The following is a 14,486-nucleotide window of genomic DNA, read 5'->3' as shown; positions in this document are numbered from 1 at the left end:
GGAGTGCAGATCTCGCTAGTGACATGGATACTGGGGAGTGAGCTGTGTTACTGGAGTGCAGATCTCACTGGTGACCTGGATACTGTGGAATGAGCTGTGTGTACTGGGTGTAGAGCTCACTGGTTACACGGATACTGGGGAGTGAATGTGTGTATCGGTGTGTAGATCTCACTGGTGACATGGATACTGGGGAGTGAGCTGTGTGTATTGGTGTGTAGATCTCACTGGTGACATGGATACTGGGGAATGAGCTGTATGTACTGGGTGTAGAGCTCACTGGTTACACAGATACTGGGGAGTGAATGTGTGTATTGGAGTGCTGATCTCATTGGTGACATGGATATTAAGGAGTGAGCTGTGTTTTCTAGAGTGCAGATCTCGCTGGTCTCTTCTCCTGCTCTTCAATATGTGGAGAAAATCTCTGAATTCTCAATATATAAGCACTCTTGGTGATGGACTATGTGTAAAACTTAAGCCTCTGAGGTCCGTCTCTCATCATGTCTCCCTTCCTCCCCAGACAAAGACCTGAAAACCGATGGCTTCAGTACAGAGTCCTGCCGACAGATGGTCAACCTGATGGATGTATCCTTCTTCCACCAGACTGTGACATTTCTGGCATTAGTTAATTCTTGCTATAGCACCGGTCCATGGCCCAGGGGTTGGGGACCCCCTTGTTTATAGGATCAATCACACCTTTTAGTATTAGTAACTTGCCCACCAAGATTTCCAGTGAAAGTCATGTGTTGGGGTTCCCGTTAAGATTTTTGTAGTATTCGCAGCAGATCCTTAACTCCTTCCTTACAGAAAGACGGCAGCGGGAAACTAGGTGTTGTGGAGTTTCAGATACTTTGGAATAAGATCCGAAACTGGCTGGTAAGAGCTGCTACTGACCGTTCAGTAATTGTAGTCCATTTCTATATTGTATGTTTCATAAGCCATACAAAGAAAGCACTATGGAAGGCTGATAATACTTTGTGAGCTGGTGGTGTGAAGGTGCACAGAGGGTTCTCCTGGCCTAATGGGTACACTAAGTAGCCTATATAGCCGACCATACATGGTGCAATTCCTCCATCAACACAGTGTCTTGCAACCCGTGGTAGCAGGAAAGAAAATCACTGGTTGTACCCAAGTCGATCGATGGATCAACTTGGGTACAATCAGCCTGCCCATAGATGGTTTGAATCCTGGTCAGTCCTTGAGGACACGGCTGTGATTCCAACCATCTATGGCCGGAATAAAGCTGATCAATGTGTTTGTAAAAATGTTTTTTTAACGCATAATTTCAGTAAAAATTACAACTTATATGAAGATGAATTTTAATGTGAACAATCACAATACAATACCCTTTTTTTTTGGTAAAATATAAGACTGGGTTGCGTCGTGTAAATGGATACCAAACATGTGAAATTGTGCATGTCCCTTAAATGGTGAAAAACTACAATACCCAAAATTGTCCATCAGTGATGTTTTAAAATCCTACGGAGATCGTCCGTTGATGGCCCAAAAATGATTCCTCTCACTGAGACGTTTACGGTGATACCTCACGTGTGCGGCGCAATGACTATTTACTAGACATGTGCAATTCGTTTAGTTCCGAATTCATTTTTTAACGAATTTTGACAAATTCGTTAATTTCGAAAATTGAAAATTCGGAAATTGGAAATTTCGTTCTTGGCGGCCTTCGGACGCACTCGGCGGCTTTTGGACGCACTCGGCGACTCTCGGCGGCTTTCGGATGCAGTCGGCCGTTCTCGCCGGCTTTCGGATGCAGCGGGACTGCGAGAGCCGAAGAGAATGGCCGAGAGCCAACGAGGGCGGCCAAAAGGCTCACAATTTGCGGGGGATCGGCGTATAACACGCACCCACGATTTCCCCCTGTTTTTAAAGGGAAAAAAAGTGCGTGTTATATGCCAATAAATAAGGTAATAATAACTATTAGATTATAGGTATTGGAATTTCCTTTCAATTTTGGCTGTTAGTCAACGTAACGAATACGAATTTATCCGAAGTTACGAATTATCTGAAATAACGAATGCCGCATCTAAACGAATGGAACGTAACGATCTAATAATAATAAATAACAATAATAATAATGAAACCTATTTATTATTAATTTGTTTAGATGCTGCATTTGTTATTTCGGATAATTCGTAACGTCCGATAAATTTGTACTCGTTACGTTCGCTAACAGCCAAATTTGAAAGGAAAATCCAATACCTATAATTTAATAGTTAGTTATTAGTAGTTAGTTGTTGTTTCGAATTTTACTGATTTTCCTTTCTTTTTTTTTTTTTTTTTTTGGATTTTCAGAATTTTCGAATTTCCGAAAAAAGCAAAAAAACGAATGAAACGAAAACAATGCAAATTAGAAATAACTAACTAAAAATAATTATTAAATTATAGGTATTGGAATTTCCTTTGAAATTCGGCTGTTAGTGAGCGTAACGAATACGAATTTATCCAAAGTTACGAATTATCTGAAATAACGAATGCCGCATCTAAACGAATGGAACGTAACGATCTAATAATAATAATAAAACCTTTTTATTATTATTATGTTTCATTCCATTTGTTTAGATGCGTAAAATTTGAAAATTCGGAAATTCAAAATCAGAATTTTCGAATTTCCGAAAAAAAAAAAACGAATGAAACGAAAACAAAGAAATGTTTTGTCAGTGCACATGTCTACTATTTACATACATGCGCATGCCCTTGTTGTAACCACTTGAGATCCAGGCCATTTTTTAACCTCTTATAGACGGCAAGTGGTTAACAAACAAAAATCCAGGAGATTTTTTTTTTTTTTTTTTTTTTTTTACTCCGCCTTGATAAACCCTACAAAACATGCCAACTATTTTATTAATCTTTAGTTCAGCTTCTGGTTCTGCACAGATCAGATCTTTTGGTTGACTGTGGATAAAGTACAAGATTTTAGTCTATAATCAAATGTTTTGATATATTTGGCTATAAGATATTAAGTGGATACAGTTGACTATAATGTGATATGTAATTTAATTAAATACATTTGACCATAATAGTAAGGTTGACGCGGTAGTACACCGCTGGGTGTTTTTTTTTTTTTTTTTTTTGTACCCTGAAAGGTAATGTCATAATGTGCTAGTCGCATACTAGCACATTATGTTAAACTTACCTGAAAATGAAGCCTTCCAGTGCAGCGTTGTCACTGCAGCAGCTGCTCCCATCTTCACCCGGTCTTCCTCTTGGGTTAGCGGACTCCGGCCGCGTGACTGGCCCGAAAACCGCGATGACGTCCTTCCCGCACATGAACACGGGAAACGCCATTTACGGCACAGGACTCTGAAGCAACGTCCCGGGTGGCCGTTCCTTCAGAGCGCATGCGCCAGTGATGTCATCGGCTGCAAGGCTTACCTATAGGTAAAAGTCAGAGATAGGAGTTTACTTCCATTTTAAATGGATACATTTGACTATAAGCCCCGGTTTACACTGCTGAGACTTCTCGTGCGACTTGCTAAAATGTGCAACACAGAAATTCACATGTCAAGTCAAAAACCCATTCATTTCAATGGGTTCCGTCTTAATTGCTGTGGCTCAAGCCGCAGCGACCAAAAAAAAAAATAGTTCCCGCACTACTTTTCTGCATCTTTCTTGCCACATGAGTGCAATAGACTGCAATGTTAAAATCACAAAAATCGCATGGAAGCCTTTTCTTTGTCTTGTCTTTGTGAGTTTGGCTGCTACTTCAGAGGGTTTTGGAAGATTAATATTATGTGTCGCACTCTGTATTGTTTTGATTGGCCAAACTCGCAAGACGTCAAAGTTGCATTAAAGTCGCATCAAGTTGCAAGCTACTTTGGGGTTGCTGCATTGTGAACTGAGCCTAACTAATAGTAAGATATTTATTAAATGGATACATTTGACGCTAATAAGATATTTATTACTTGCCGACCAGCTGCTGTGTATTTACTGCGGCAATGTGGCGCTATTGTGTGAAAAGACATACCTGTACGTCGTTTCGTTCAATAGCCACTAGATGGCACCATCACGCCGTGATTGGCTAGCAGGGATGTCAATCAAGGGGTCCAGCAGACCCGATGTCCGCCGGCCACCCGCGATCATCCCTGGGGGAGGCAGATCACCGTTCTGCAAGGGGACAAGATGGAGATCTATTTATACTATCCACTTAATAAATATCTTTGTTTCATGCTGTTTATCATTTTATTTTTATGCTCAGGAGTTCTGGTAACACAAACTTTATATATACTTGTTTCTTCAATGAAAAATGTAATTAATAGAACCTGTTTTTGTGTCTTTATTTTCTATAGACTCTCTTCCGGCAGCACGATATGGATAAATCTGGGACAATGAGCTCCTACGAGTTGCGTCTCGCCCTAGAAAATGCAGGTGAGCTCCGAATAAGTCAGAATGTATGCGATCTGCGAGGAACGTGGTCTGGGCTGAGATGTCTTCACCATCTGTCTGTCTGTGCTAATAACGTTCCTAGTCTCTCTCTATTCCATATGACGTTTTCCTGTCTCGGTACTGACCTCTCTTTATATCTCTGTAGGGTACAAACTGAATAATAAGATCATGCAGGTGCTGGTGGCCCGTTATGCTGACAATGACCTGGGAATCGACTTTGACAATTTTGTGTGCTGTCTGCTGAAGCTGGAGGCCATGTTTAGTAAGTCCATGTGACTATATTGTACCACTGTCTGATGACCATGTAATACTTATTATACTCCAGGCTACAGGGCAAGGCTCTGTTCCAAGTCTATGCAATTATATTTCCAGACAACTATCCTCATGTAATCCCCCCCCTTCACCACCAGGGGGCCAGTGTTCTATTTGATGTGATGTTGAGCGACTAAAAAAGGATTCAAGAGGTCCATAAGAGGCATGTTGGGAGCAGGGCTGGTGCAAGGATTTTTGACACCCTAGACGAAACCTCATTTTGCCGCCCCCCTAGCTCCACCCCTGACTCCACCCCTGCCCATGTATACCCCACCTTTTTAATGAAGCTCCCATCAAATGCAGCCCTGCCAGCGCCCATCAAATGCAGCCTTGCCAGCGCCCCATCAAGTGCAGCCTTGCCAGCGCCCCATCAAGTGCAGCCTTGCCATCGCCCCATCAAGTGCAGCCTTGCCATCGCCCCATCAAGTGCAGCCTTGCCAGCGCCCCATCAAGTGCAGCCTTGCCAGCGCCCCATCAAGTGCAGCCTTGCCAGCGCCCCATCAAGTGCAGCCTTGCCAGCGCCCATCAATGAATGTTTGCTTGCTTCCATTTTATTTTGGAGTCGGGACACAGACACAGTCCTCTGCTGCACCTCTGACACTATGTGTGAACGGAGCGGTGGCTGCCTGCTGATGCTGAGACTTGCTTGCTGCAGAGAGAAGAGAGTAGGAACACCAGTGGCCATGCACCCTAGGCAGCAGTGCGGCTGCCTAGTTTGCCTAGTAGTAGCACCGGCCCTGGTTGGGAGCTCTGCAGAATCTTCGTGTCATGCCCCCCCCCCCATTACCACCAGGGGCCAAAATTCTATTTCTTTTGCTGTACACAAGGACCAAAAAGAATCCAAGGGGTCCATAAGAAGAGAGATGGGATCTTGCAGGCTCCCATGGTCATGTAATACCCCCAATCACCACCAGGGACCAATATTTGATTTCATATGCTGTACAGGAACCAAAAGGGATTTATGGACTCCATAAGGGAAGTGCTGGGAATTCTACAGGCTCCCATTGTCACGTCCTACCCCTTATTCCCACCAAGAGCACATATTACATTTGACATGCAGTGTATGGACCAAAAATGATTTAGGGGTCCATAGAAAGTGTTGGGATCTCTCCAGGTTCCCATTGTCAAGTAATACCTCCTACCACCAAAAGGGGCCAATATTCCCCATTGACACGCTGTAAAGGAACCTACAAAGATGTAAGGGGTCTCTTCAGACTTTCATGGTCATGTGGTACCTCATATCATCTCCAGGAGCAATACTGTTATATCTTATGCTGTACAGCTACCAAAAAGAATTTAAGGGATCCATAAAAGGAGTGTTGGGATCTTTTCAGGCTGCCATAATTATGTCATGCCCCCCTTTCTCCCCCCACCCCCAATCACAACCGGGGGGCAATGTTCTATTTGCTATGCTGTACAGGTACCAAAAAGGATTTAAGGAATCCATAAGTTGAAAGTTGTAATCTCTCCAGGTTCCCATTGTCATGTAATACCCCCTACCACCAAAAGGGGCCAATATTGCCTTTTGACACACTCTACAGCAGTGGTTTCTCAACTCCTGTCCTCAGGACCCACCAACAGGCCAGGTTTCCAAGATAACTGAAATACATCACAGGTGATATCATTTGCTGCTCAGTGATTGCAGTATTCTAGTCTGCATCTCCCCCAAGGTAATATTTAAATCTGGCCTGTTGGTGGGTCCCGAGGACTAGAGTTGAGAACCACTGCTCTACGGGAACCTAAAATTAGACTTTGATTGTCATGTAATACTCAGTATTATAGGCCAGGAGGTATATTTTAATTTCAATGCTATACAGCTACCAAAAAGGATTTAAGTGATCCATAAGATGAGTGCTGGGATTGTTTCAGGCTGTCATTATTATGTCATGACCCCCTTCCCCCCCCCCCCCCTCCCCATCATCCCCAGGAGGCAATATTCTATTTGTTATGCTATACGGGTACCAAAAAGGATTTAAGGGGTCCATAAAAGGAATGCTGAGATCTCTCTAGGCTCTCATTGTCATCAGATACCTCATATCACCATCAGGGGATTTGCTGCACAGGGACCAAAAAAGGATTCAAGGGGTCCATTAGAGTAATGCTGGGAACCTTTACTGGTCAGCAGTAGCAGGGACCCTGCTTCTACTGCTGACCATATGAGAACCTCCCATAGAGAAAACCAAACCCCAGGACTCATACTGGTTTTCATGTGTGGCCTCAATAATACTGCCAATGATGGTCCTGAGGGTTCAGATGAAGTTAAAAAGAGAAGAAAGAAAAAAAGGGCGCGCCAACCTTGTGCATTATCCTTGGATATATTTTATTGTATTAAAAATTAAGTAAAAAAACTACTCGCGAACGTATGGAAGAAAACTCACAATACAAATTAATCTCCAGATGATAGCAATTGGTCTAAATGACAACACACTCCAGATGGTAACAGAGGAGATTTCAGGGGCCACTGCCACCTTTGAAACGCGTCAGACGGCAGTGGCCCCTGAAATCTCCACTGTTACCATCTGGAATCTGTCATTTAGACCAATTGCTATCATATGGAGATTATTTGTATTGCGAGTTTTTTTCCATGCATTTTGTGAGTATTTTTTTTTTTTTACTTAATTTTTAATACAATAAAATATATCCAAGGATAATGCATAAGGTTGGTGTGTCCTTTTTTTCTTTCTTCTCTTTTTGATTGCTAGGATACCCCTATCCCTGAGGGCAGCAAGGCCTGAGGCATTATCCACTATGAAATTTAGTCCACCTGGTATCTCACTTGTGCGCAGGAGTGTTTGTTCTCTGCAATCAAAAATTCAGATGAAGTTAGCAGGCTCCCATTGGGGACAGTACAACACAATGATAGTGAGTGTCAAAAGAAGCTTCTCACATCTATGTCTGGTGTTGTCTCTGACTTTGTCTCCTGTTCTGTAGAACCCTTCACCTCGGTGCCCAGCTCTGGTTTTATATTGTTCTCAGTGTGCGTTATGCAGCCACATATTGAACTGGCTGGGTGTCGAACAAAAAGTTCACTCTATAAGACAATTATGGAACTGATAGCGGTGTACTTAGGATTCTGTGGTCAGTGACTTGTGTACTGTCAACTGACACACCACCATCATGGCTATACAATATACAGGACATATTCCGTGCTTAAATGATTAAATGATAAAATGCTAAATGCTTAAAAGCACAAATGGTCTTTAATAAATCCTGAATACCAAAATAATAATGAATAATATGTCTCCATCCCAGATAGCAAGGATAACTTGCCACAAATTTGTTGCAGTGTTGAAATATAAGTCTTGTTAACTTGCTGCACATTTTCACTGGCAAGTTGTACACTTGCAGAGCACTTGAAGCACAGGTTCTAGTTTTCCACTTTTCCAATTTGTAGTAAATTTGCGTGGCAAGTTTCTATCAAAAGCAAAGTTGCAGTGGTGAGTCTACAGGTAGAGCTCGGTAAGTCTACAGCATGAAAATTCAGCCACGGTTCCCCCTGTGGTGGGATGACTATATTGCACAACATAACTGAACCAGAACTTGCAGAATGTTTGCAAAGAAAGTTGATGTGGAGTCATTCAATGTGGACTTACTGCAATTGTGCAACAAACTTGTAAAGCCCGGCAAGTCATTTATAAATGTGCAGCTCTTGCTTGCTATCTGGGATACTATCTCTTTGTTTCTCTGCTCAATATGAATTGTGTGTTTGCATCTTGCAGGGTTTTTCAAGGCCATAGATGATGGAAGTGGCACAGCAGAGATGGGACTAGGAGAGGTGAGTTGGTGGCTTGATGATCCTCTTACCACGAGGGAGAGAAAGGGGGGGGGGGGGATGCATAGAAGTTAGGATCAGGGCTGACATTAGAAATTATGGAGTCTTGTACAGCCTACCTGACAGGGCCCCATTGTCCCCTTGGGCACACAGGGAAGAAGAATAAAGAAGGACATGCAGCATTTCATGGTGACTTCTAAATGTGGCAAACTTCAGCTAACAGTGGGAGGGGCCTAAAAATGAGCCTATATATACACAGGGTGAAAAGTAAGTAAGGCACAGAGTCCAGGGGTCAGGAGTGAGTACCGCACAGTGTGTAGGGTTCATGTGTGTGTATATGATGTATGGACTGCAGGTGCCAGGTGAATGTAATGCGGGGTACAGGGGTCCGGAGTGGGTAATGCACAGAGTGCAGGGTTAGGCATATGTGATGCACAGAGAGCAGGGGTCAGGACTTTTTTTGGCCTCCCATTATTCCCTATGTTCTGGCATACTGCAGCTTGTGCCCACCTCCTACCAGCAATGCAGATTTCTCCCCATCCATAGATCATGCAAAGGGAATTGTAGCTCTCTGTTAAGGATGAGCTCCGGCGTGTTCGCATGCTGCACGTGCCGATCCCGCCAGGAAGTCGGCACGGCGCAGCGCTAATCACAGGCAGTGAGACATTTCCCGATGTGTGGCTGCAGAGCTCGGGAAATGTCTCACTGCCTGTGATTAGCGCTGCGCCGTGCCGACTTCCTGGCGGGATCGGCACGTGCAGCATGCGAACACGCCGGAGCTCATCCTTACTCTCTGTCATTGTGGGTAGAAATCTGACAGGTGTGAATGGGTGTGACAGATCAGGAGTATCCTGGCTTGTCAGTCAAGGTTTGAGGTCATGGTTGGTGGGATAGACCTGTAGTCTCCTGGCTTGTCAAGGTATGAGGTCATAGTGGGCAGGATAGACTGGGAGTTTCCCGACCTGCCGGTCTGTTTTGAGGTCATGGTGTACAGGATAGACTGGGAGTCTCCTGACCTGTTGTTCAGTTTATGAGGTCATGGTGGGCGGGATAGACTGGGAGTCTCCTGGCCTATCAGTCAAGGTATGAGGTCATGGTGGGCAGGACAGACCTGGAGTCTCCTGGCTTGTCAAGGTATGAGGTCATGGTGGACAGAATAGACTGGGAGTCTCCCGACCTGCCGGTCAGTTTATAAGGTCATGGTGGGCAGGATAAAACCGGGAGTCTCCTGGCCTCTCAGTCAAGTTTTTGTAGCTGCTGACTTTACATTTTTGAAAACCTGACTGAAGAACCTTTTTAAATAGCTAATAATGCTAAATTTGTTGTTGATAATACTTTTGCCTATCATGATATCCTCTCAGTATTTGCACTCCAGCAAATTGTCAGAGGTGTTCTCATGTGCAATTTCAGCTCTTCTTTATGTGTCCTGAAGGCCTGTGCACTTTTTTTGTCCCTGGGTGACAACTGTGTGCAGGAACAGCAGTGTCACAATGTGTGTGTGTGTGTGTGTGTGTGTGGTGGGGGGGGGGTTGTCATTTGTTCAGAGTACTACAATCCTGCACGTTTTTGCACACCTTGCTGTCACGTATGGCCTTAACATGCACAGTGGGTGGCAGGAGTCTCCCCCTCACTCATGCCCACCAACTAAAGGACTTGAGTGACCAACTCCCCATATAAGTCATAAGCCATTGTAAAGACTCGTAGCACAATGTGTGCTTGGAAAATGCATTTGTATTGTCACGGTCCTGTGACGATAAGCAATTGCGTACCTGTTAGTGCACAAAAATGGGAGTTTCAGGAGGAGTGTGCTTGGAGGTAAGTTTTCAGTAGAAAAAAATATTCTATATGAATATTTAAATCATTTTTTTGTAAACTAGACCAGCAATCCACCTATTTGGGGCATAGACGACCGAAATATTCAGAGTGTAGTTCTCCTTTAAAGCCTAAGCGGTGTCATGTATAGAATGTCCACATGGGGGCAGAAGAGGACATGAGACCAGCAGCTGTGTGTTTAACTCTTTATTGCTGGTTTGTCTTTTGCAGTGGTTGACGCTGACAATGTGCGGATAGACAGACGGACGGCCATATTTCCTGCTCCGCCTGGATACAGACACTCCTGTGTATTTGCTCTCACTAACCTCCTCTTTTAGGGAACTAATCATTAGGACTTCACACACAATTTGCTCTGCACATCACCACCTGTGGCCATGCCACATCTTCCCAGAAGCCTCTGCACACAGGACTTTCTCTGACCACTCAGAACCAGCCAATCAGAACAGTGGATGTGACTCTCCGGTGCCTTACAACTCTACAATGCAACCACTTGGGGGGGGGGTGATCCCCACCAAATGGGATGCAGAGGCTGTTTATCCTTCATCTTCATTGGTACTCAGAAACCCACATTTGGGGCTGCAGAGATAATGGAGCACTCCACTGGGCAGACAGAGGCCGCCGCGTGCCCACAGATCATTAGGAGTCCCGAAAAGCCACATATCATGTATCATATTGTATGGCTTTACCAAATATAAAGATTTTCATTACCGAATTCCTTCTTAAAAAATAGTTGCGTGGCCCGCCAGGGTCTTTTTAAATATAGGGCAAGTATGTGAGACAAAAGACATGACTTTGTTGACCAATGACCAGCATCATAGCCAGACAGTTGGCATTTGTTGAAGGTGGTCACCGATGACATCCTACATAGTCCTCTCAGTGGAAGTTTTCTTTAAGGGCCATCTTAACTATCTGAATCTTGGGTATGTAATGCACCAAAGATGTAGTGTACACAAAACGCAGAGGTGTGAAATGGTGCCAAAGTTGGAGTCTGTGAACTGCAAGACTCCTACTATCTGTGGTCTGGGGAACGGGGGAGGTAAGGGGGTCAGTGACAATTTCTCTGCTTTTGAAGGGTTGGCTGTTCATGAGTTGTCTGCTGTTCTATCATTGAGTGGATTAGCTGGTGTTTTTTGGGGGGGGTGGGACTTGCCTAAGTTTTTGGAAAGGTTGGCCGCCTCTGTCCCTCATGGGGTGCTCCTGTCTGTCTTTGAGGGGTGAGTCTCCCCTCTTTTTTTTGTGGGGGGCATTGCTCCTTTTCTCTATATTTTGGAGATCAGCGATGTGTCTCTGAATGTGAATGTTGCTAGACTGCATGTTAATAAAGAAAAAAGCCAATAAAAGGATTGTAAGGATTTTCTCCCGGTCTCTTTATTATTTCATTGAAGAATCTTCACTCAATAGATACGTTGACGACTGTCAAAGCCATTCATTGGCCCAAACCGAGCACAGCAGCAGATTCAGTCCCAGGGATTTTCTCCATATGACTCAGAAGCTGCAAATCTGTAAAATTCCTACTTCTATGGATACGATGTGCTAACTAAATCAATAGTCATATTAATGCAGCCTTTCCGAAACCTCTTACCATGGAGGAATCTAGGCAGAAACTTTCAGATCTCCTGGGGCCCCAGCTGATAATTAGTATGTCTACATCTCATGAGACATTCGCTTGCAGAGTAAGTTGTAGATATAAGAATAAATGAATGAAGAAGGTGCCATATTGGGCATTTTTGACACCAAGGCCTGCTCTGTACGACCGGATTATTTTCAGTATTAATAGTAAAATGAAACCTCATAATAATAGTCAGAAAAGAAACAAAGACAATTTAGCTCTTTACAATTGATGCTCCGTGGAAGTGACCCTTTATGTTGATGGTGGTCAGGGAAAGTCCCTAGTTTAGTGATGGTCAATGAGAAGAGTCTTCCCCCCACCCCCTCCACTTCATTGGTGCTTAGTGACCCTAGTGCACTGGTGGTCAGTAGGAAGGACTATCATTGCATTGGGGTTCAGTGGGAAGGGCTTTCCCTAGATTGGTGGTCAGTGGGAAGAACTCTTTACATTGATGGTCAGTAAGAAGTACTCTCCCTTTAATGAATGGTCACTTAAGGACCCTAGTACACTTAGTCGTCCATGAGAAGAACTCTCCTTTGGTGATTAGTGAAGGGTCCTACACGGTTGGTCAGTGTGAAGAACTCTCTTTACATTGGTGGTCAGTGAGAAGAACTCTCCCAAAATGAAAGGGCACTGAATGACCCTAGTACACTAGTGGTCAATATGAGGAACTGTCCTTACATTAAAGGTCAATGAAGGGTCCTAGTAACCCGTTGGTCAACGGAAAGCACTCTCCTTACATTGGTAGTCAATGTAAGGTCCTAGTACACAGGTGGTTAATGGAAAGAACTCCTCCAACCTTGTGGTCAGTGAAGGGACCTAGTAAGTTAATGGTCAATGGGAGGAAGTCTCCTTTCATCGGTTGTCAGTGGGAGGAATGCCCCTTACATTGGTGGTCAGTGAAAAGAATGCTCCTTACATTGGTGGTCAGTGGGAGGAATGCCCCTTACATTGGTGGTCAGTGGGAGGAATGCCCCTTACATTGGTGGTCAGTGGGAGGAATGCCCCTTACATTGGTGGTCAGTGGGAAGAATGCTCCTTACATTGGTGATCATTGAGAAGAATGCCCCTTACATTGGTGGTCAGTGGGAGGAATGCCCCTTACATTGGTGGTCAGTGGGAGGAATGCCCCTTACATTGGTGGTCAGTGGGAGGAATGCCCCTTACATTGGTAGTCAGTGGGGAAAAATGCCCCCCTAACTGATTCCAGAAAATATCATTGATGTCAGTGGTAGCTTATTTGAGAGGAATAAATGGTTTATTGCTCAGGGAACCCCTAGTAACTCCTAAAGGAATCTTAGCTGACACATGATTTAAAAGATCCACTGCCAACTGTGCAAAGCCACAACGTTCCATATTCACTACATAGCTAACATACACAGACAACCCTTGTTATCCATGGGCAAGCTTTCATGTTTCTGATGCAGCTCATTATTAATGGTCATTGTTTTTGGAATGGGATGTCCTACAAGCTTATCTAAGTGTGAAGGTCAAATGTTCTCAGACATTTGGCCATATAATTTTAGGTAGTAGCTGGAAGAAGAGTTGCAGATATTGGCTGTCTGGAGGAAAACAGCAGCTATCGGCCAAGAAAACCTTTCCCATCCCAATCGACTTTTCCTTAGACTGTGTTCAGCCAGAGAACATTGGTCAGGGTCCCAGAGGAGCGTACAAACATTTAAATATTTTTAGAAAAAATAAAAACTGCCAAATCAGGCATGGGTTCTCTAATGCTGGTCAGAAACGCTTCCACCAAGGAGATTGTCCATAATCCCTGAAGTCGGAATTTTTGGTCCAGCACTCTTAGGTGCTCAGTTGAGGTTCTGAACTCCTAACAATCCTAACAAACCAACTTCAACTTTCACTGTCTGCTGTGACACCCGTTTGGAGATTTTAGGTAAGATACAAGCCGTTCTAGTCTTGTTGGGCCAACACTTTTACCAAAAATTGGTTTTGGTGCTACCAACCTGAAACCTGGTAGTTTTTTTGTTTTTTCCTTTGGCACCAAATTGCTGCACAAGCACAAATCCCTAACTTTATTGTAAGCTCCAGACAAGTTGATTTATACACGGGTGAAATAGATAGCTGGAGACTGCCATAGGATTCCATTCAGCCAATCTTGTGGCCCAGGTACCCCTACCAGACAGTACAGCCAGGACCTGGATCTCCAGACCAGCTATGTCAAGAACACAACCCCAATCTACTGACTGGACACATAAAAGGCAGCATGATCCTTGTGTTTGAAGCCGACCCTGATTGGCTTCTAGTGCCACCCAATTTGAGTTCTGCTGTATGGGATCCCTGGAGTATTATATAATTACATATGTAGGCATTTATACTAGTTATATGTAAATTAAAAAAAAAAATATATATATATTATTATTATTATTATTATACAGTATTTATATAGCGCCAACAGTTTACGTAGCGCTTTACAACTTGAGGGTAGACAGTACAAATACAATACAATTTGATACAGTAGGAATCAGAGGGCCCTGCTCCTTAGAGCTTACAATCTAAGAGGGGAGGTCAAGAGATACAAGAGGTAATAACTGTGGG

At 43.8% G+C, this 14,486-nt stretch overlaps 1 protein-coding gene across 1 annotated transcript in view; it reads left to right on the top strand.

The window, feature by feature from the left end:
* The window catches only part of CAPN11 (calpain 11), a 71,924-nt gene extending 60,249 nt beyond the window's left edge, over window positions 1-11,675 (top strand). The window contains exons 18-23 of the mRNA XM_073628710.1: window positions 518-582; window positions 805-873; window positions 4,305-4,383; window positions 4,547-4,663; window positions 8,433-8,488; window positions 10,529-11,675. Coding sequence (XP_073484811.1) covers window positions 518-582; window positions 805-873; window positions 4,305-4,383; window positions 4,547-4,663; window positions 8,433-8,488; window positions 10,529-10,555 — 413 coding nt within the window. The 3' untranslated portion in view covers window positions 10,556-11,675. The remainder of the gene's footprint in view (window positions 1-517; window positions 583-804; window positions 874-4,304; window positions 4,384-4,546; window positions 4,664-8,432; window positions 8,489-10,528) is intronic.
* Window positions 11,676-14,486: the final 2,811 nt, after the last annotated feature.

This window comes from Aquarana catesbeiana, linkage group LG04 (genome assembly GCF_042186555.1).
Source record: "Aquarana catesbeiana isolate 2022-GZ linkage group LG04, ASM4218655v1, whole genome shotgun sequence".
Taxonomy (NCBI): Eukaryota; Metazoa; Chordata; class Amphibia; order Anura; family Ranidae; genus Aquarana; species Aquarana catesbeiana.
Note: the sequence above shows the minus strand (reverse complement) of the source record. Positions and strands in the feature narration are given on the sequence as shown.